Source organism: Portunus trituberculatus, chromosome 21 (genome assembly GCF_017591435.1).
Source record: "Portunus trituberculatus isolate SZX2019 chromosome 21, ASM1759143v1, whole genome shotgun sequence".
Taxonomy (NCBI): Eukaryota; Metazoa; Arthropoda; class Malacostraca; order Decapoda; family Portunidae; genus Portunus; species Portunus trituberculatus.
This window is the reverse complement of record NC_059275.1, coordinates 10,073,764-10,094,609: the sequence shown is the minus strand read 5'-3', so window position 1 is coordinate 10,094,609 and position 20,846 is coordinate 10,073,764. Positions and strand designations below refer to the sequence as shown.

Below are 20,846 nucleotides of genomic sequence, written 5' to 3'. Positions count from 1 at the left end.
TTAATTATGTCCTCTTTTTTCTTTGTAGCATAATGGTTTTCCTTTTCTTAGCATCACTGCTGTCACTAAGAAGTTTTCTCTTTAGTTCCATTGAGCAAGATACTAAGAACTTGAGTCAGTAAACGCAGAAGTAGGATAACACTCTTGCCAGGGGCGACGGTGTGGTGGAAGTGAGGCAGGGTGTTATTGTATTCAAGCGTGAGGCGGGCAGTGTGGCGGGCAACCACCAACAATAACAATAAATCCCGCACTTTACGATTTATAAATTTTTTATTTTTTTAATCTTAAATTGCCTTATAGTGGACTGATGTAACTACGAGTTTGACGTAACTCGAGACCGACGTAACCCGGGACTTTACTGTATATATATATATATATATATATATATATATATATATATATATATATATATATATATATATATATATATATTTCTATTAGCTTTTTACAAACCTTGCCCCCAAGAAAGGATTGTTTTGTAGTGCATAAAGTGAAATCTTACATGAAATACCAAAAAATAAAGCAGAGATGATGAGATCGGCTACAGACGGCAGAGACTCCGGCGACTTGACCGCTTCTTCTTCTTCTTGTGACCTTTTAAGCTTGGCGTGTTGTCTTTCACCACGATATTAAATTTGCTTTCACTCCTCTATTGCCTGCTATAATGGATATCATATCTTAGTATTCATATACGTTCATGCCATGAGGATAACCTGAACTCTGTGGCACTGAGTGATAGTGAATTACTAATGAAATACCGCAGTATTTCATTAGTAATTCACTATCACTCAGTGCCATGGAATCCAGGTTATCCTCATGGCATGAGTGTATATGAATACTAAGATATGATATCCACTATAGCAGGCAATAGAGGAGTGAAAACAAATTTAATATCGTGGTGAAAGACAACACGCCAAGCTAAAAGCGGCCAAGTCGCCGGAGTCTCTGCCGTCTGTGGCTGATCTCATCATCTCTGCTTTATTTTTTGGTATTCCATGTAAGATTTCACTTTATGCATTACAAAACAATCCTTTCTTGGGGGCAACGTTTGTAAAAAGCTAATAGAAATGTTGTTTTGTGAACATATATGCATATATAAGACAGTAACACCACCTCGAGAGGTGGTGTTCCCAGCAACCTCAGAGCAACCTCGTCACCATCCCTCCAAGCGTTCATGGAAGCCATTTCGCAGCAGGAGGTTGCTCTGAGGTTGTTAAAGAATCTTGTATCCAGCTCCAGGAGCACTAGAGACAGGCGGGGAGCCAGACAATCACAGCGAAGCTTCCGCGTTCAGTCCTTCACCCGGGAAATTCAAACCCAGAAAATTCACTAAAACGGATGTGGTTGTACGTTATGCAGACTTTTTGGTCTAACTTTATATAGTACATTAAACCAGAAATTCGTTATATGAACGTTCGTTAAGTGGAGTATTACTGTACTTGATTAATACATAAACAAAAGCATTACCCACTTCATTCCACAAGTGGTTCATAAGCATGACAATTGTTTTTAATATTTTTTACCTTTCCATCAATCTCTGGAATGATGCTAGTCAAGTTGAAGTTGGAGAGTGATGAGGAGAAGTGTGCAGCAACAGGAGGAGCCATGTTCACCTGCTGGCGGTCCACCATTCGGATAGGACTAAAGGGAACAGGACCAGGTGGTGCACCAGGTGGGAGGACCACAGAAGACCCAGACCGACCCCCTGGTACTCCAGTTACACTCCCAACTCCCAACTGCGTTGCAGCCCCAGATCCTCCACTATTGGTGCCAATACTACTGGCACTGCTGCTCGGGTACTGTGGTGTGTTGATGGGCATGAGGTTGTCTGTGCCCAGAAGGAAGTTCCCTTGATGACGATGAGCTGTGCCTGGGAAGAGGTTGGAGTGCACAAGAGATGGGTCATCACAAGGTGGTGTGAAAGAATGAAGAGATATATGAGTGAGTGCTCCTCCTTCAAGTAGGTTGGCTGCACCTCCCATGCTTCCCCCGACCATGTTGGTGTCTCCATAACGTGACCTCTTGCTGTTGCCACTGCTGTTGTTGCTCCCGACATGGTTATTGCTGGTACTGATGCTGGTGGTGGTGCCTCCATTGCCACTACTACGATTGGAACTGGACCTTGAGTAAGCTACAGAGGAGGACACAGAGGATGTTGGGGCCAACTGCATGTCAGTGGGAGGACGGGTGGCCATAGCCCCACTGGTCGCCCCCATCAGGCTCCCTCCACTACACACATCCTGGGGGTCAAGAGCCAGAGGGAAGGTTGGATTTGGAGGAAAATTGCTCTGGTCAGCTGGGAAATCATGAAAGCGGGGATAAGGCCCTGTGGGGTGTGGTGCAGCCATGATGTCCCCAGAAAGCATTGAGGAAGATGATGAGGGTAGGTTCTGGTATGGATATCCTGTAGGCATGTATGCCATATTGCTGCCATAGGTTAGGGAACCTGAAGCTTGGGTGTGGAGTTGGAAATTGTAATCTGTGTTACAGCTGCTTTGTCCACTTCTGTCATGACTTGTATAGCCAAAAGATGTGTTAGGGACATAATTCTTCATCTGCTGTGAAGAATAATTGCTCTGATACATTTGATTCGGGGTCATTATGGTGTAGTTCTGATTGGCAGGTGAGCGGTGTGTGGCCCGACTATAATTCTGAGAGCTAAGAAGAGCCTCAGTTGAATAGTTATGGCCTTGCTTGTGAGCTGAGGAAGACTTGTTACTATTACTATTACCCCACATTTCACCAGACACTGAAGCACTGTTGCTCTGTTGGGACCCTCGTGCAGGACTCCTACGTCGAGAATGTGACTCGGACTGAGAGCTGTTCTTGTTACCAGCATTGGTCCGAGACTTGCTTTCAGACTTCCTGGTGCCAGGCTTGCTTCGTGGCAGTTCCTTGGCCTTCTCTTCAGACTGAGTGGTGGCAACATTATCCTTCTGGCCACTGACTGATGCCTTACGTGGCTCACTCGAGTGGCTGACAAGATGACTCACAGAAAAGGATCGAACATGCTCTGATGACGGCTCTGGACGCATTGGGGTTGGTTCCTCTGGTGTTTCAAGGAAGGGGCTGGACATCAACATCGGGGCATTATGGGTCAGTCTGGGATCTGTTATCATGTTAGGATCTAAAGCCAGAATCTCTCCATGCTGGTAATGGTGATGCTTCCCTGTGTAGCCATAACACTGATGCCGTCCATCAGATCTGGGAGAGTTGGGACCCTTCCGGCAGTATGTGTTGTAGTCATACGTTGGGGGCTGCATGTAACTTGGGGCAGTGACGACAGGAGGATGGTAGGGGATCGAGACTCCCATCCCTGACTGTTGTGGTGTCTGCATTATCTGACTAGAAGTTCCCTTGTCTCCCAGAACAGTATTCACCTCCTCTACCACTCCTGTGATCCCTGGGGCAAGGTTGCTATTGTGAGAAAGCAACGAATGATCTGTTACTTGCTGTGGTTGTTGCTGTACCACTGAGTTCTGCTGCCTTGGCTGTTGTGAGGTCATCTGCTGTGTTTGAGGTTGCTGTTGGTGTTTATGTAGTGCTGTTTGGTTGATAAGAGACTGGTTGTGCCCTGCTGTGGCATGTGACTGTGTCCTGTGGTGTCCTACATGCTGTGGATGCTGTTGCTGGTGGTGATGCTGCTGCTGTTGATGTTGTTGCTGTTGATGCTGCTGCTGCTGTTGTAGTTGTGGCTGAAGTTGCTGTTGCTGCTTCTGTTGTTGATGCTGTACCTGAGAGTGACTAATTTGGTATTTAGGAATGTGTTGTGATGTCACATTCTGGCCACTTGCAGGTGAGCTTTGTGTTCCTACTGAGTCCTTGGATTGCTGTTGGTGGTGCTGCTGTTGGTGGTGGTGATGATGGTGTTGCTGCTTCTGTAAGTGCTGCTGCTGCTGAGGTGCTTGTGCCTTTTGTTGTTGCTGAGGTTGTAATTGTTGTTGTTGTTGTTGTTGTTGTTGTTGTTGTTGTTGTTGTTGTTGTTGTTGTTGTTGTTGCTGCTGCTGCTGCTGCTGCTGCTGCTGCTGCTGCTGCTGCTGCTGCTGCTGTGTTGTTGTTGTTGTTGTTGTTGTTGTTGTTGTTGTTGTTGTTGTTGCTGCTGCTGCTGCTGCTGCTGCTGCTGCTGCTGCTGCTGCTGCTGCTGCTGTTGTTGTTGTTGTTGTTGTTGTTGTTGTTGTTGTTGTTGTTGTTGCTGTTGTTGTTGCTGCTGCTGCTGCTGTTGTTGATGATGCTGCAAATGTAATTGCTTCTGTTGTTGTTGTTGTTGTTGTTGCTGTGGTTGGGATTGGACTGCTTGCAGTTGCTGGTGATGTTGTTGATGCTTTTGTACCAGCTGCTGCTGAACAGAAAGGTGTTTCACTTGCGGTCTCATCTTCAATTGATCTGTACTACTGATTATATCATGTTCATGTTTCCTTGAATTATTATGATGCATATTGTTGCTTCCGACTTGACTGTTAAGATCTTGCTCCGAGATGCTTGCCAACAGCTGTTCACTCCCACACTGTGATGGCACCCCACTGCAAGCAACAGCAGGAATGTCATCAGCTCTCTTTGACAGCATGGCTGTTGTTGTATGAGTCACCTGGACGGGATGGGAAAGGTCAGGAAGTTCAGACTCACTGCCACTAGTACTGATATTTCTTCCTAAAAGATTCTGAGATGTGATTCCTGCTTGGAGCTCATCAGTCTCTGTTGTTTCTTGACAGATTTGTTTATCTTTTGGAATTTCTGAATTTAAAGATCTATTCTTTTCTACTTCTAATTGTTTCAGAGGATTTGAATTGCTGTTTTCTTTTACAAGAGTCTTTTCTTTTTGTTTATTTTGTTTGCTATCTTGAGACACACTATCCTGAGAATGCTCAGTCTTCTTTAATCTAGAATGTTCAGTCATCATCTTTGAAGATGATGCACAAGTTTTTCCAAACATGTCAGTACATGTCTGTTCATTTGCCTTGGCTTCTATGCTGGAAATTTTCTGTTTTGCTCCTGCTTCGTTACTCTGTGAAGCTTTCTGTTGAGGCTCCTTTCTGCATTCTGATCTCTCTTGAATCTTGCTTGAAGCTGCCACAGATTCTGCCTGAGATTTTGGATTAGGAGTGGCAAAATTGTGTGTTGAAACTTTGCTATTTGACTTCTGGTCACTACTGTGACAGTTTATCATAGGCACATCTTTCTCACTCTTTGTTAAAGATGGAACAGGCTTTGGTCTCTCTGATACAGCTGTGGTGAGAAGAATAGGAATGGCTTCATTTTTTGAAGAGAAAGATTTTGATATCTCCATTCTTAAGCTAATTGAAGTGCAAGGTTTGGTCTGATTTTGTGATTTACATGCAGTAACAGGTATCTCAGCTGAAGAAATAGGTGCTGCTGATGATATTCCTGTTGATGAAGTTGCTGTAAGTGGTGGAATACTGAGCAACATGCTGTCACCAATTCCAAGACTATTACCAGAACTGTCTCTCTTTTTGTGAGAGTTCTTAGCTCTGTCATCTGTATCCCCAAAACCTGTCCTCATCTGGGGCAACAGGGGCATGATTGGAGCTCCTACTGAAGGTGTGAAATTAGGAACTGGATCACAAGACGAAGAAGGCACCTCTGGGAAGTGTAGGAGTGAGCTGGCTCCTGCTCCCATGGGGTCTGATTTACCTGTTTCATGCATCTTAGCACCCAGGGTGGCAAAAACAGGGGAGGCAAGAGAGAGACCCTCAAACCCAATGCTGCCATATGGTTCAGTGGGTAGTGATGGCATCAAACTTGTCTGAGTGACTGGCATCATCAGGGAGGTGAAAGTGGAAGGAGCACATGTGAACAAAGGTCCAGGAAGTGAGGCACAACCTGGCAGGGCACTGAGAGCATCAACAGACAGGGGGCTTGGGGCACAGGTGCTGGTGGATGACAATGATTGAAGTGATTGTAGGAATGATGTTGAATGATTAGAGAAGAATATAGAGGCACAACTAGATGCTTGCCCCATACTACTAGACTGGCCAGATGAAGAGGAAAAGGTAGTGGAGGTAGGTATAGAAGTGGAGTTAGATATGGAGTTAGAGGTAGAAGTTGAGGAAGAAGAGGATGATATAATTACGGTGGATGTGGATGATGGTGCTGTTAGTGAGAAAGAGAATGTGGATGATGGGGAAGCAATCTGATATGAAGACCTTGATTTTGAGAACGTGGATGACAAAGACAGTGGAGAAGAAACTATTGCTGCTGATGACATTGGCAGTGATGCTTCAATGCTGTGTGGTAGTACTGGCGTAACTGTAGCTGATGAGAGGGACAGTGATGGCAAAGTTGATGGTGCTAGTGACAGTGGAGCATTTTTAACAGATGACAGAGACACAGAAAATGTAGATGGTACAGAATATGACATAGGAACAGATAATGATGACATGGACAGGGCAGAAGGGAGGAGTGAAACAGAACTTGATGATTCTTGTGTCTTCTGACTGAGTACTTGGGAGACAGTGGTAGTCAGAGGCAGTAAATGTGAGGTAGTGATAGGTGACAGTGTGACTGGAGCTGATGATGGTAGCAACAAGGATGCAGGGGATGACAGAGGCAAGGGAGCAAGAGATGGTGGCTGAAGCACTGAGGTAGTGGACACAACTGATGAATTCATAAATAAGTTTGGTACTAAAGTACAGTTAAGAGAAGCTGAAGTGGTAGTGATTGTGGTGGTGGCAGGGGATGACAATGAAGAGGAAGATGAAGAGGAGCAAGAGGTAGTGGCTGGACAGGAAGGCTGCACCAAGGAATCAACACCCATATGTGATACTGGCTTAGAAGAGGAAGAGGAAGAAGAATAGAAAGATGGAAGAAAAGAAGATGGAAATGAAAAGATGGATGGGAAAGATGATGAGGAAGACAAAAAGGAAGAAGAGGAATGAGAAGAGGCAGAAGAAAGAGAGTGGGAGCAGGAGGTAGATGAGGAGGATGAAGAAGAGACAGTAGAAATAGAGGCAGATGAAGCAGTAGAAGAAGAAGAACTGAAAGTAAAATTGTTTGTGGTGACTTTGGTGGTAAGCGTGGAGGAGGAAGGCAAGGAGGAGGATGTAGTGGAGGTTGTGTTAGTGGTGGAGCTGATGGTAATGGTAGTGGTGGTGGTGGAAGTAGCAGCAGTGGAGGTGGTGGTAGTAGCAGTAGTGGTGATGGTAGAAGATGAATGGGGAACAAAAGAGGGAAGATGGTCAGAGAAGGCTGTCTGAGGGATAGAGAGTGCTGTTGCACCTAAAGTGAATGGGTGAGAGCCCAAATTCAGATTGGATGGAGGCTGGGGATATAGAGAAGGGGACAAAAAAGAGGAAGAGGATAAAGTAACTTGGCAAATTGAAGGTGCAGAGGATGCCTTTGGAAGATGCTCCCGAGATAAAAGTGAGGAAGGAAGTGATGAGTACATAGAACTAGACAGAATAAGGGGTGTTGAGACTCTTGCTTGGGTGCTTGGGGTTATAGAATGCAAGGAGGATGCTGTGCCATCTGGTAATGTATCTGGAAGCTCAGGGAGGTAGGTACTGGAGGATGAATGATGTGGGTGTGAAGGAATATCCTGGATAGGTGTATCAATGTCCTCAGGAGGTCGAGATGAGAGACACAAAGAAGTAATGCTGTATGAGCTACTATTTAGGGAACTTTCAGTGGGCCCTCTAGAACTAACTACACATTCTATGGCCTCTCCGTCCTTCAGTGTTGGTGGTGGTGAGCTTGTCTGAGATGCCTCTTGACTGGATGTCTCTGGGAGAGTCACTTTATTACTGTGACTGACAGTCTCAGCCTGTGTCACCTCTGCAGCTTCCTGCGGGTCTGACAACTTAACTGGTTTGACAAAAGCCTCTGAGTTGACCACGGGGGGTGAAGAGGGCGGGGAAAAGTCACACGATCTTGGATCACTCTCATCAATGGAGCGCAGCATCTCAACCAATCTGTCGTCTGCACTGTTTGCTGTGTCCATGGTAGAGCCGTGAACACAGGGCATGTCCACAACTCGAATGTCCATGATGTTTCCAAGGGCATCCTCTTCCACACAGTCTATGATGCTTGCTGAGTGCACCAGGCCATTTAGAGTTGAGGTGGAGATTTCTTGTAAATCTTGTCCTTGTTCATCAGGAATCTCTACTTGACCTATAGTCATTTCCTTCTGTGGGGACGGAAGGGCTGGTGGAGAGGTTGCCAAGGATGGTTGCCGTTGTTGCTGTTGCTGCTGCTGTTGCTGTCCCTGTTGTTGTTGCAGGATAGGATTCAGCTTAGATGCTACTGCCACATCCTGCTCATAAGAGGTTTTGCTGCGTTTGATAGGTTTGTCATCACATTTTTCAAGAAGGCGCTTAGGCTTTGGAGGTGTTTTGGCTGGTAGTGCTTCCTTTTTAGTAGGTGAGATCTGTGTCTTGGAGAAGAGAGTGGAGACACTCACTATGGGCCGGGAAGGACAGGAGGACACTGGCTTACAGGCACAAGGTTTAGGGGCAATGGGTTTCAGTCTTGCTACAGGTGCAATGGGCGTGATGATTGGTTGGCGGGGAAGGAGGAATACAGGAGAACTATTAACCATTTTAACAATTTTTCCTCCCTGAATAAGAGGAGGAGGGCCTCCTGTGGACATAATGGGCACACCAGGGAGGCAGGAGGTCACATATGTCCGCTGAGAGTTATCAGTGATAGGAGACACTAACTGAATAGTGCCTGGACCTGGGTTGCCACACTGAAGTAAAAAGACCTTTTGTCCCTTTGTGGCACTCTTTTCCTCTCCCTGAACCTGCAGCGTGACCATCTGTGAAGGAGTGCGGAAGGTAGTGCAGGACTGAGGTGCAACCTGAGGTGGACAGGATACTGTTTGCCTCTGTACCTCTGAACGTATGGTAACACTTGGTACATTTTGTGTCCCCAAGCAAGTTTCAGAAGAAGTAAACACAGACTTCTTCACAGCCTCTGGTATCTTTGAAGCTCTCTCTACCCCAACTTTAGGGACCTGCTTGGGTGGGGAGCTAATGGTCTTGGGGTCTTCTTCCTCTATGATGCTCACAGTAACTGTCCCATGTTTGTCGACACCTTCCACTACTATCTTTTCCTTTGTGGATGGAACACTTCTTTCCTGTTCTGCTTCCTGTGCAGTCTCTGGCAGATCATCAACTCTTTCCCTAACAAGAGCAATATTTACATTGGATTCTTTGTCAGACACACTCCTTTCAGACAACACTCGCACTGGACTCACACTCCTCACTGTAATGGGGGCACTTTCACATGTCCGTGGTAATACTGTCACTGATTGCTCCTTATCATTAATTAAAGGAAGGGTTATGATATTGTTGTTCTCTTGACGTATCACAGCTTGAGAAGTGTTGAACACAGCCTCGGAACTTGGTTTCACTGCTAGTGCTGCCAGTTTCTTACTGCCAACCTTAATACTATTACCACTATCACTGCTGCTGTCACTATTACTACTGATATCACTATTGCCACTACATAAACTCCCACCATTTCTCTGTGGCAGACTGGTATATGTATTGGAGGCACTGTATTTTTGCTCACTGGTGGGCGGCACACTGGGATTCTCAAGGGAAGGTCGATGCACTTTTTCAGGAGACTCAGGCTCAGGCTTAGGCTCAGGCTCAGGCTTAGGGTGAGGCTCAAGGTCAGGACAGTCCATTCCAGGGTCATCTTCATCCTCGTCATGGCTGTCTGAGACCTGCTCCCTGACAACCACAGGAGTGCGCTGGCCATAGTTCAGCTTCTTCACTGTAGCATTGGTGCAGTTGTTCTGGACACACGTTCCTATAAAATTTTTCACTTAAAAGAATGAAGTGCCTTAAACAGAAGAGCAATTTCAAGGAAATAGACATAAGAATTGTGAGACTATTGTTTCTAATCACCAGCATGCAAACCCTTCCAAATAGTGTTTAATCCACCTGGTATTGTGCAGATGAGCTCCCCACCACTGTCATCAGTGTCAAAACGAAGGCCCATCTCCTGGAGAAGCTTCATGAGGACTGCATTGCGTTGCTTCAACACTGCCACTTGCTTCAGCAAACGGTGAATTTCACGTTCTGTGGAAAAGATACACAAATATCACAAGAAAGATCATTAGTATCCTGTAAGCATGGTGTCCTCGTGAGTCTAGGCATAAGCAATAGTGAACTCAGGATATTTAAGTTTCTGAAAACCCAAATAAAAATCAATATCTTAAAATTCTGAGTAGTAGCTGGAGGGAAAGTTAAAATTCCTTACTGAGCTCTAGTGAACCATTCCCACTGAGAAGGCTTTCCTTCAAGGCCTTGCTCTCTCGAATGTATTTGATGGCGCCATGTATCACCTCCACCTGTAACACAATTGCACATTATATCTCTAAATAATAGCACAGCATAAACCAATACACAGACCTGAAAACTTCCATAAGAATGACAAATAAGGTATTTATTCTGTACTATAAAAGATGTAGTTGACAATTACTGTGTTTCATAATGAGTACATGCTTTAACACTCAAGTACCACCTCTGAACATACAAAAATGGAAATGTTTCAGGCATTACAGATCTACTATGCAAGAAGAATGCGTGACTTCTGACCTTCCCATTATTTCTGGATGAGACAGGGCAAACATGCTTCAAAATTCAATTTCTTCATCTGCCCACCTGTGACTGCAGTGTTGCATCTCTCACCACCTTCTACCATCATTTTCATGCAATCTGCTTCCCTGGACTTGCTAACTACACACATCCCACCCATTCTCCCACAGCCTCACTATACATTTTTTTTTACTTACTATCATCTCTACTCTGTCAACCTCATTAATGCATGATTTAACTAGTATTTTCACTCTCTTTTTAATGATGAATTTTGAACTGCTTCAAATGAAGAATATAAAGAACTTTCAGTTTCTCTTCAGGAATGGTAATGAGAGCAGTTTTTATGGATTTTTTTTTTCTGAACCAATTTCTCTGATGCATTAAGAAAGAAAATATCATGGAAGAAATGCTCAGATTTTATCCTATGTAAATAAAGAATCTATTGTATACTTATGTCAAACCTAATAATCAATGTCATAACACAAGAAGATAAAAAATCTATACATACCCATTGTATTTTCACTAGCTTGTTAACAATAAACCCATATCTAATACAACAAACATCAGTAGTTCAACAAGCCTCTCAGGTCTCACCTTGGCACATGGCTCACAGTTTGGCAGCTCCTTCCGCAGCGTCTCCAGGACACAGTTGAAGCGGTGACGTCTGGCGGCCTCCAGCTCTCTGCATTGTCTATGAAAAGAAACACTTTATAATAATTACACTCTACCTAAAGATTAACCTCATCCATCAGCAATGCCTTGGATACTAGAAGGACATTTCAGAAATAAACTCTTTTCATAAAAGCTGATTTTGAAGTGTTCCATCTTACAGTGGAACCTGTGACTAATCTCTTTGGTATTAGAGTGTTTCAGGTCTGGTGATAAAATACATATTGTTCTGAGTTTGATGTAAGAAAGAAATCAGAAAAATTAGAGATATAGTAACAGTGAGTATTACTGGAGAAAGCCGTCAGTCTCACTGACATGAAAAAGGAAAAATAGACATTTTTCTCAAACGCTCTTGTTCTATACACTTTCCCTAACAAATTAATCATTTAGTTTAAATGGTAATAAATATGTTTTGCATAGAACAAGAAAATTCTTGCATCAAGTTAGGTAAAGTGTTAGATTAAGTTAGACTTAGTTGAAGGTTACATTTAGTTAGAATGCATCAATGGTTGTAAATGGATAGAACATATAAATCTCTGCATTTAAAAAAAATTAAAAAGTCTAGCAAATTTTTTCCAATGGTAAGGGGTGCTCATTTTGCGTTCCAGGCACCAAAATATATGCAATCCTTGTTTTTAATGCCAGACTCATGCCTCTCTCCATATTTACTTAAAAAATTACCTGTCTCACAAAAGTGAATGATTTTTCTAATTTTCTGATAGACTTTGTCCATTTTTTATTAATCTGCAAACTGTTTTCCATTACAAATCCAGGATTAGGCTATTTCACTGCCATCAGGATGACTTATGATTTTCATGCAGGCACACAGACACTGCCAAAGACATACTAGTAAAGTACACTGTTCTCTGTGGTGGCTGGCATCCCCTAGAAATTTAGTGCAAATACTATGAGTTAGCAATTTCTAAATAGATAATATATACTAAAGATTGCTTCATAAATCTTACCAAAAAGACTCCTAATGAAGCAGTAAAATACTGACATTTAGTGATGAGGTAGTTTATGCCCAACGTTTATTGTGGTTTTATTTGGCGGTTGACCTTAGTGTGCCCTACACAGGCTCTCAAAGTTTGGTAAATGCCTCCCAAAAACTAAGTCCAGTGAGCAGTATTCCACAGTCTTCTTCCTCTTTTTCTTGTGGCTGTTTACATTAGTAGGACATTGTGGGTCCTGTGGGGTTTGTGGTGTCTATAAATCACATGTCACGGGCATCCAATGAGAGCCTGCCATGCCAGTAGTTACTTAAATGATGTATCAGGGCAAAACCAATCACAGACCTTTGTCTATAGGACGTCCAATGAGAGCCTGCCATGCTAAGAGTTGCACATATAGTATTGCATTTGTTTCTCATGAGAAAGGGTGAAACACAGCAGCTTCTACCACTTGGTAAGTTGCTTTCATCATGGACACCCACCTACTGCTCCAATTGCGAGTTCAGGTTTTTTTTTAGTTCTATCATCACTACACTGGAAAATGCAAGAGTTCAACATGTGTTTTCTTCCCAAATTGTGGGTACAGTAATCACCCACGTATCCGGATCGCCATTATCTGGAATTCGCTACTATCCGGAGCTGCCCCCAAACATATTCAAACCTACCGTACGAGCGATCCCTCGATCCCGCTAGGCAGCAGCACTTAAGGCGCCGTCACACTAGCACTTTTTCCGTCGTCTCAGGCGATTTCCGTCATCTCTTTACTCTTCTGTCAACTCTTTCCGTCGTCTTGAGTCAGACGGAACGCATCGTTTTCGTCTAGCGTCAATTTTTAGTCAAAATAAGAACTATGGTTTCTAATCAACACTTTTATTAAAAAAAATTTTTCTTGTTAAACAGAAGAATGCTAATATCATGACAGAAGAAATTTAAATAAGTTGATGAATATATATTTGTATACATATTTCTTTCTTCTAGACTAGCAATGAAAAGTTCCTCAGTTGTTTGTGTACAACTGGGGAGTGCGAATATGCGATGCTTTTGAATATTTCCAAGGCAACTTCCAAGTAGCTGGCCAAGATGAGCAGTTATGTTATCTGTCAGTGAACAAAACACTCTGACGAATTTCTCATAGAGAGTATTAGAGATCACCGTTGCCTTTGGGATCACAGAAAAGCTGATTACATTATAAGGTGCAAAAAAGCCGCGGCTAGTTGGGGTGAATGAGGAGCCATGTTTGTTTACAATCGACAAGCGCAGCAAAGGCAGAAGCAAGCTTGTGTGTGACAGCCACTGTCTGCAAAAGTTGACAGTCGTCAGAAAATTGACAGAAAAAGAAGACTGGAAAAGTGGTAGTGTGATGCCACCTTTACTCCCATGCCCTCCTGGAAGCTGGATCCAAGAAACTTTAACAACGTCAGAGCAACCTCCTGCTGCGAAATGGCATCCATGAATGCTTGAAGGGACGGTAATGAGGTTGCTATCAGGTTGCTGGGAACACCACCTCTCGAGGTGGTGTTACTGTCTTACATATACATTTCTATTCACAAAACATCTTTATTACCCTTTTGCAAACCTGGCCCCCATAAAACAAAAGGATTGTTTTGTAATGGATAAAGTGAAATGTTACATGGAATACCAAAAATAAAGCAGAGATGAGATCGGTTGCTGACGTGGCGGGGACTCGCAGTGACTCGGCCGCTTCTTCTTCTTGTGACTCTTTTAGCTTACGTGATGCTTTCACCACGATATTTATGTTTCCACTCGTTTATTGCCTGTTATAATGGATACCATGTCTCTGTGTTCATATACGATCATGCCATGAGGATCACCTTGACTCCGTGGCACCGAGTGATAGTGAATTACTATTGAAATACTGCTTCCCTCAGCATGAATTACTTGCTTTGGACCTTCATCTAGCAGAGGAGGACTCAGTGGGGTATGCAATTATCACTCATGTCCAAATTTTGCCTCACTTATATGCCCATATAAAACATACTGGATATGTAAGTCACTAATGTTAAAAAAAAGCAAACGGAAAGATTTTTTTTTTTTTTTTTTTACGCAAAGCAATGTCCAAAACATTAAATAAATTCCACATGCAATTTGGTCAAGATGAAACAATAAGCAAACAGCTCAGTGTGTTTGCTATCAATGGCAAACATTCAAACAATATTTCTCTTTTTTTGTCTTGATTTCGGTTTACCGCCTGCCTGAAATCACACCCTGACACACCTCCTCTACCAGTGTTAAAGCCTCAATGTCAGCGACTCCTTGTGTCCTTGTATTATTATGGGGTTCACTTGTCATAATGAAAGCACTGTGAGGACTGCTAACTGTGTTGAGTAGTAGCTGTGGGCATGTGATGCTGTATCAGTGTTTTGTTATTTTATTCATACCATGTGGGCTTTTCACGGGAATTTATGGGCTATAGGGGATACTTTTTGGGGTACCTCCTATCTCAAAGCCCACCCGCTAGGAAACCGTTACCCCCAAGTGAGGAAGCCTAAGCTACACTCGGACCGTGGACAGGATTCGAACCCGTGCGCTTGGAGACCCCTCGGACCCCAAAGCACACATGGTTCCACTGTACCACGGCAGCCCCTTTTTTTGTAAACAATACCATAAGATTTCTTCAGCCCTACAGTAGGAATAACATAAAGCCGCATTATGATTGGCTGCCTGTCCTCATGACGACACAGTAGTGACGTATAAGCTCTGGCAGCCAATGAGGACTCTTAGGCAGGGTACCAACCTCCAATCGCTAACAACAACGAATTTTGTGGATGCCATTTGACAAAGGTTGCTATGAGAGTGGGAGGTTGGCATGGAGGTTGTTCGTACATAGACAACAACCTGGTTCTTTGATCCGGCCCCTGCTCTCACTCGCTGACAACTCGAGTAATGGCAACGCTATTCGGCAAGTTAGTAGTGTTCTTCGTCATTCCAGCATGGCAGGAGTATACATATGTCCCACCACCATTTAAGGCAGCATCACACTAGCACTTTTTTCATTGTCTTCGACGATTTCTGTCGTTTTTAACAGTTTCGTCATCTCCTTCCGTCATCTTGAGTCAGACGAAATGCACCATTTTCCTCTAGTGTCAATTTTTAGTCAAATTAAGATCCATGGTTTCTAATCAGAGCTTTAATTATAAAATTTAATTTCTTGAAAATTAGAATGATGCTATAATCTCAAATTAATAGAATCTTGATACGTAGATGTAAATATATATATATATATATATATATATATATATATATATATATATATATATATATATATATACATACCCACGAAGAAGCAGTACAGAACAACCTACCCTTCCTCGACGTCCTCACCACTGCTACAAATGCAGGATTCACTACTACTGTCTACACCAAACCCAGCAACATAGGATCCTGCCTTAATGGAAAAAGTGAATGCCCACAACGCTACCGCACCTCCACCATGAACGCCTACATACGACGTGCGCTCACACACTGCTCAACATGGAGCAACACCCACCAAGAATTAGAACGCATCACACAGGTGCTTATTAACAACGGCTACGAAAACACAGAAGTCAACACAGCCATCAAGAATGCCATAGATAAATGGTACAAGAAAGACGATCCAGAAAAGAAAAACAAAATACTACTCTACTACAAAAACATCATGTCTACAGAGTACAAGACAGACGAGCGCATCATCAAAGACATCATACAACACCACGTCAAGCCTACAAACGAAGAAGACTGCATATCACTCATCATATACTACAACACCAAGAAAACGTCACAGCTGCTGATAAAAAACAAAACCACCATGAAGAAAACTCCTTTACAAGAAGATCATGTCATCTACAAACACGCCTGCAAAATTGAGGACTGTGGACCTCAAACATATATTGGGATGACAAGGACAACATTGTCAAGGAGACTCACCTGCCACCTACAGAACGGAACAATCAAGAACCACTACAACACATCACATAAAACTACCGCTACAAGGAAACATCTGGAAAATAACACCACTATCATCGACCGCGAAAGGGACCCACGCCGCCTACTCTTCTTGGAATCACTATACATAGCACAAGATAGACCAGCCATGAATCTACAAACACAAGACCTACAGATATTACCCACACAAAAAAGAAGACCTACACGGCTTGATACCACGGCCGACACACGCCGCCAGGCCACGCACTGAATCAACCAATCAGGTTGCAGCACGCCATCTACTGACCCACCCACGGGGGTATAAATATCACCACGATCACTACTCCCACTCATTCTGCCTGAAGATGTTCCATGAAAAGGAACGAAACGTTGCAAACAACTCTACTTTTGGACAGCTCATCGGGGCTCTTACTGCTCAAAACAAAGAATTAATAAGACAAATAGAGAAAGCTCAGCAAAAACTGAACAATGCTGAAGTTGCTCACGCCTTCAATATCGTCTGCAAACAAGAGAATATATATATATATATATATATATATATATATATATATATATATATATATATATATATATATATATATATGTTACGTCGCACGCCGGCTGCGGTTAACTGCTACAGCTCACTAGAGTGTTATTCTGGCAAAATCACCAACTTTGTTACGGTCAGTACAGTGGGGATTATAAAACTCCACAGAGTCCCTACTACTATAACTCACAGCCGCCGTAACCCTCAGGTTCTTTCAAGGTCGCCAACAGTGTATAATTTCCCCCACTGTAAGGGAATCTCCTCAGCAACTCCTTCTCCTCCTGTACCCAACCAAGTAGAATTTATAAATGGTAGATGCTATGTGTAACAGGGCGAGGCCTTAATACCCCCTAGAGAAACCACCCACAAGGACAATTCCACCCACTTCTCTATGAAATATTAATGCCTCTCCGCACGCCTTGTCCGCAGACGGTGATGACTCACAGACTGGGACAACACGTGCAGTGTATATATTACTATACTATCCTACTATGACAATTGCCTCCTAACACCTGTCAGACTGACACCCCTAGCCTACGACTACTACAATATATGATTTGTACAGCACATCCGGTGGTGTACACACAAGCCCAGACACCACCTACGGGTGACAACAGCCCTACACGGAGTCCAGATACTCGTCACAGACAAGTCTGGCGGACGACAACTACGCACCCACTGGCCTGCAGTACGAAGCTTCTCAGCTTTTCATTAGCGTGCGTGGCTACAACCACTACAATACAGTATACTACTGATACTACACAAAAGATGATGGGGGCACACAGCCGCCCACCAAACAACACTAGTGACTACAGCCACCAACAGCAAAAATGGGACAAGGAAATAACACGTCCCTCCGCGCCGCCACACCCGAGTGGATGAACGCAAACAGGAAATGCAGCCCCAACCGGCCACACTTTCTCAGGACAACAAGCCCATTGTCCTACACAGCCACGGTCTACCGAGTAACAAGCCAGCTACTCAAGGGAGGGCACAACTCCCAGACCAATGACTAGCGACCACCTAGAGAAGTCCAGCAACACGTCGCTCTCTTTACCCTGTGCCAGACCAAAGAACGTCCGCGTCCACCTCAGCTGAAGACTACCCTGGTACTGAGGCGAGGCTCGCAGGCACAACAAAATGGTGGAAACAAAGAGAATGTGGTTGGCCGCACAGCGGAACAGCGACAGCCCGCGCTTGGGGTTGCCATACAATGGGCATATAATAAAATAATAAATTAAAGGGGAAACAAGGCAGTGTCCCTCACAATATATATATATATATATATATATATATATATATATATATATATATATATATATATATATATATATATATATACACACACACAGTAAGTCCTCGTTATACGGTAGTTCTTTATCCAGTAAATTCACAGTTACGGTATTTGGAAATTACTACCCTTGATTCAATATACGGTAAGAAAAATTCACAGATAAGGTATCCGCTCATGTCATCCGAGAGAGCCTAGCGCAGGAGACCAGGGGTGATGACGTCATCCACGTTACACCTCCCCGCCACTCACAGTACTGACTTCAACTTGACCACCTTTGGAGCCTATTATCTCTTCCCCTCCCCCTCTTTTTTTAACTGCATTACATATTACTTACATGCATTACCAATTAGATAAATAAATGGAATATTAAAGGGTCCAATTGTAAGCACAAATATATTCATAATAATCATGGCAAACACTAAAAGCCTACTTCAAGCGGCGAACCATGTAGCAACTGATAAAGGGCACAGATGGGCCTGGCAAGTCGTATAACATCAATCACGCCTTAAATAACATCAAGTCATCTTGGGATGAAGTGAAGATGTCTACCAAGAACTTGGCATGCCACTCACAGTACTGACTTTAACTTGACTACCCTTGGAGCCTCTTATCTCTTCCCCTCCCCCTTTTTTAACTGCATTACATATTACTTACATTCATTACCAATTAGATGAATAAATGGAATATTAAAGGGTCTATTGTAAGCTCAAATATATTCATAATAATCATGGCAAACACTACAAGCCTACTACAAGCGGCGAACCATGCAACAATTGATAAAGGACACAGATGGGCCTGGCAAGCCTACTATCAGGGAATGTTGGAAGTCGCATAACATCAAGCATGCCTTAGATAACATCGTCATCTTGGGATGAAGTGAAGATGTCTACCACAAACTTGTCGTGGAATAAAGTATGGCCGGAATGCAGGCATGACTTCCCAGGAGGCTTTGCTGAAGACAACATTGGTGTGATCAGAAATGACATAGTAAATCTGTGCCATAGGGCTGGCTTCGATGAAGTTGATGTTCAAGATCTTTTGGAAATCCATGCTGAATCTCTCTCAAATTATGAACTTATAAAGCTAGACAAGGCATCACAGGAGGCAGAAAAAGAGGGAGACGAGGAAGAACCTGTGCGTGGCCTGGACATCAAAATTCATAGAGAATGTCTCGGTGGTATTGAAAAAGCTCTGGAAACCCTGAAGGAAAGTGACACAAATCCTGCCAGGAGTAGCAAAGTGGCTCATGACGTAGAGAAAAGTGTCCAGATTTATCAAGAAATCTATGATGAAAAAACAAGAAAAATTAAACAGTCCTCCATCTACTCGTTCTTCAAACAAGTCAGACATGCTGTCCCTGTCACACCTGCCGACCCTGCTACAGAGTGAAAACAACTTCAATATCGTGGTGAAAGACAACCCGCCAAGCTAAAAAGGTCACAAGAAGAAGAAGCGGCCAAGTCGCCGGAGTCTCCGCAGTCTGTGGCTGATCTCATCATCTCTGCTTATTTTTTGGTATTCCCTGGAAGATTTCACTTTATGCATTACAAAACAATCCTTTCTTGGGGTAAGGTTTGTAAAAAGCTAATAGAAATGTTTTGTGAACATATATGCATATATACGACAGTAACACCAGCTCCAGAGGTGGTGTTCCAAGCAACCTCAGAGCAACCTCATCACCGTCCCTCCAAGCGTTCATGGAAGCCATTTCGCGGTAGGAGGTTGCTCTGAGGTTATTAAAGAATCTTGGATCCAACTCCAGGAGCGCTAGAGACAGGCGGGGAGCCAGACAATCACAGCAAAGCTTCCGCGTTCAGTCCCTCACCCGGCAAATTCAAACCCAGAAAATTCGCTAAAACGGATGTGGTTGTACGTTATGCGGCCTCGGTTTACGTCAGAGTTACGTTCCTGACACATGATGTAAGTCGATTTTGTATGTAACTCGAGTTTCCGTACATTTCAAAGCATATTATGGAGTTTTCAACCAATCATTGTTTATGGTCATTCAGGTAAGTTAAAGGTTATATTGTTATATTATTTACAAGTATGTAGGAATATGAAACACAAGCTTGTTTTTGTTGTTGATTAGGGCCACGAACGCAAATGACTACAGGTTGCAGAGAGGGGGTGGATGCCTGAGGCCGCTAGAAGGGTGGGCAGGTCGAATGTTGTGACGCCCAGGGTGGACAGCTGGGAGTGTAGTGCAGTGCGGTGGGAGTAGAAGCGTGGGCAGCGGGGCAGGAAATGCAATAGGGATCAGCAGACAGACGCAGACGGTGCAAGTCAGCTGCGAGTGTCGTGTGGCCCAGACGAAGGCTCCGGAGTTGTTATTGTTGTGATGGGTGTGCGAGCCCTCAAGGTCGTCAACTTCCCCGTTGTCATAGTAACGGGCTTCCCATTTTGTTCTTCCCTCCCTCACACACAGCTGCTACCTCCCTTCTCATGTCTTTTAATTATGTCCTCTTTTTTCTTGTAGCGTAATGGTCTTCCTTTTTTTAGCATCACTGCTGTCACTAAGAAGTTTTCTCTTTGGTGCCATTGAGCAAGATACTAAGAACTTGAGTCAGTAAACGCAGAAGTAGGATAACACTCTTGCCAGGGGCGATGGTGTGGTGGAACTGAGGCAGGGTGTTATTGTATTCAAGTGTGAGGCGGGCGGTGTGGCGGGCAACCACCAACAATAACAATAAATCCCGCACTTTACGACTTATAAATTTCCAATTTTTTAATCTTAAATTGCCTTATAGTGGACTGACGTAACTACGAGTTTGACATAACTCGAGACCGACGTAACCCGGGACTTTACTGTATGTATATATATATATATATATATATATATATATATATATATATATATATATATATATTACATTCCTAAAAAACACTTCGTTAAGCGAAAC

At 43.4% G+C, this 20,846-nt stretch overlaps 1 protein-coding gene across 1 annotated transcript in view; it reads right to left on the bottom strand.

The window, feature by feature from the left end:
- Positions 1–20,846, bottom strand: part of LOC123507003 (mucin-5AC-like) — a 74,166-nt gene that overhangs the window by 2,897 nt on the left and 50,423 nt on the right. The window contains exons 2-6 of the mRNA XM_045259498.1: positions 11,157–11,253; positions 10,225–10,315; positions 9,906–10,043; positions 4,162–9,771; positions 1,524–3,577 (exon numbers count right to left, since the gene is read on the bottom strand). Coding sequence (XP_045115433.1) covers positions 1,524–3,577; positions 4,162–9,771; positions 9,906–10,043; positions 10,225–10,315; positions 11,157–11,253 — 7,990 coding nt within the window. The remainder of the gene's footprint in view (positions 1–1,523; positions 3,578–4,161; positions 9,772–9,905; positions 10,044–10,224; positions 10,316–11,156; positions 11,254–20,846) is intronic.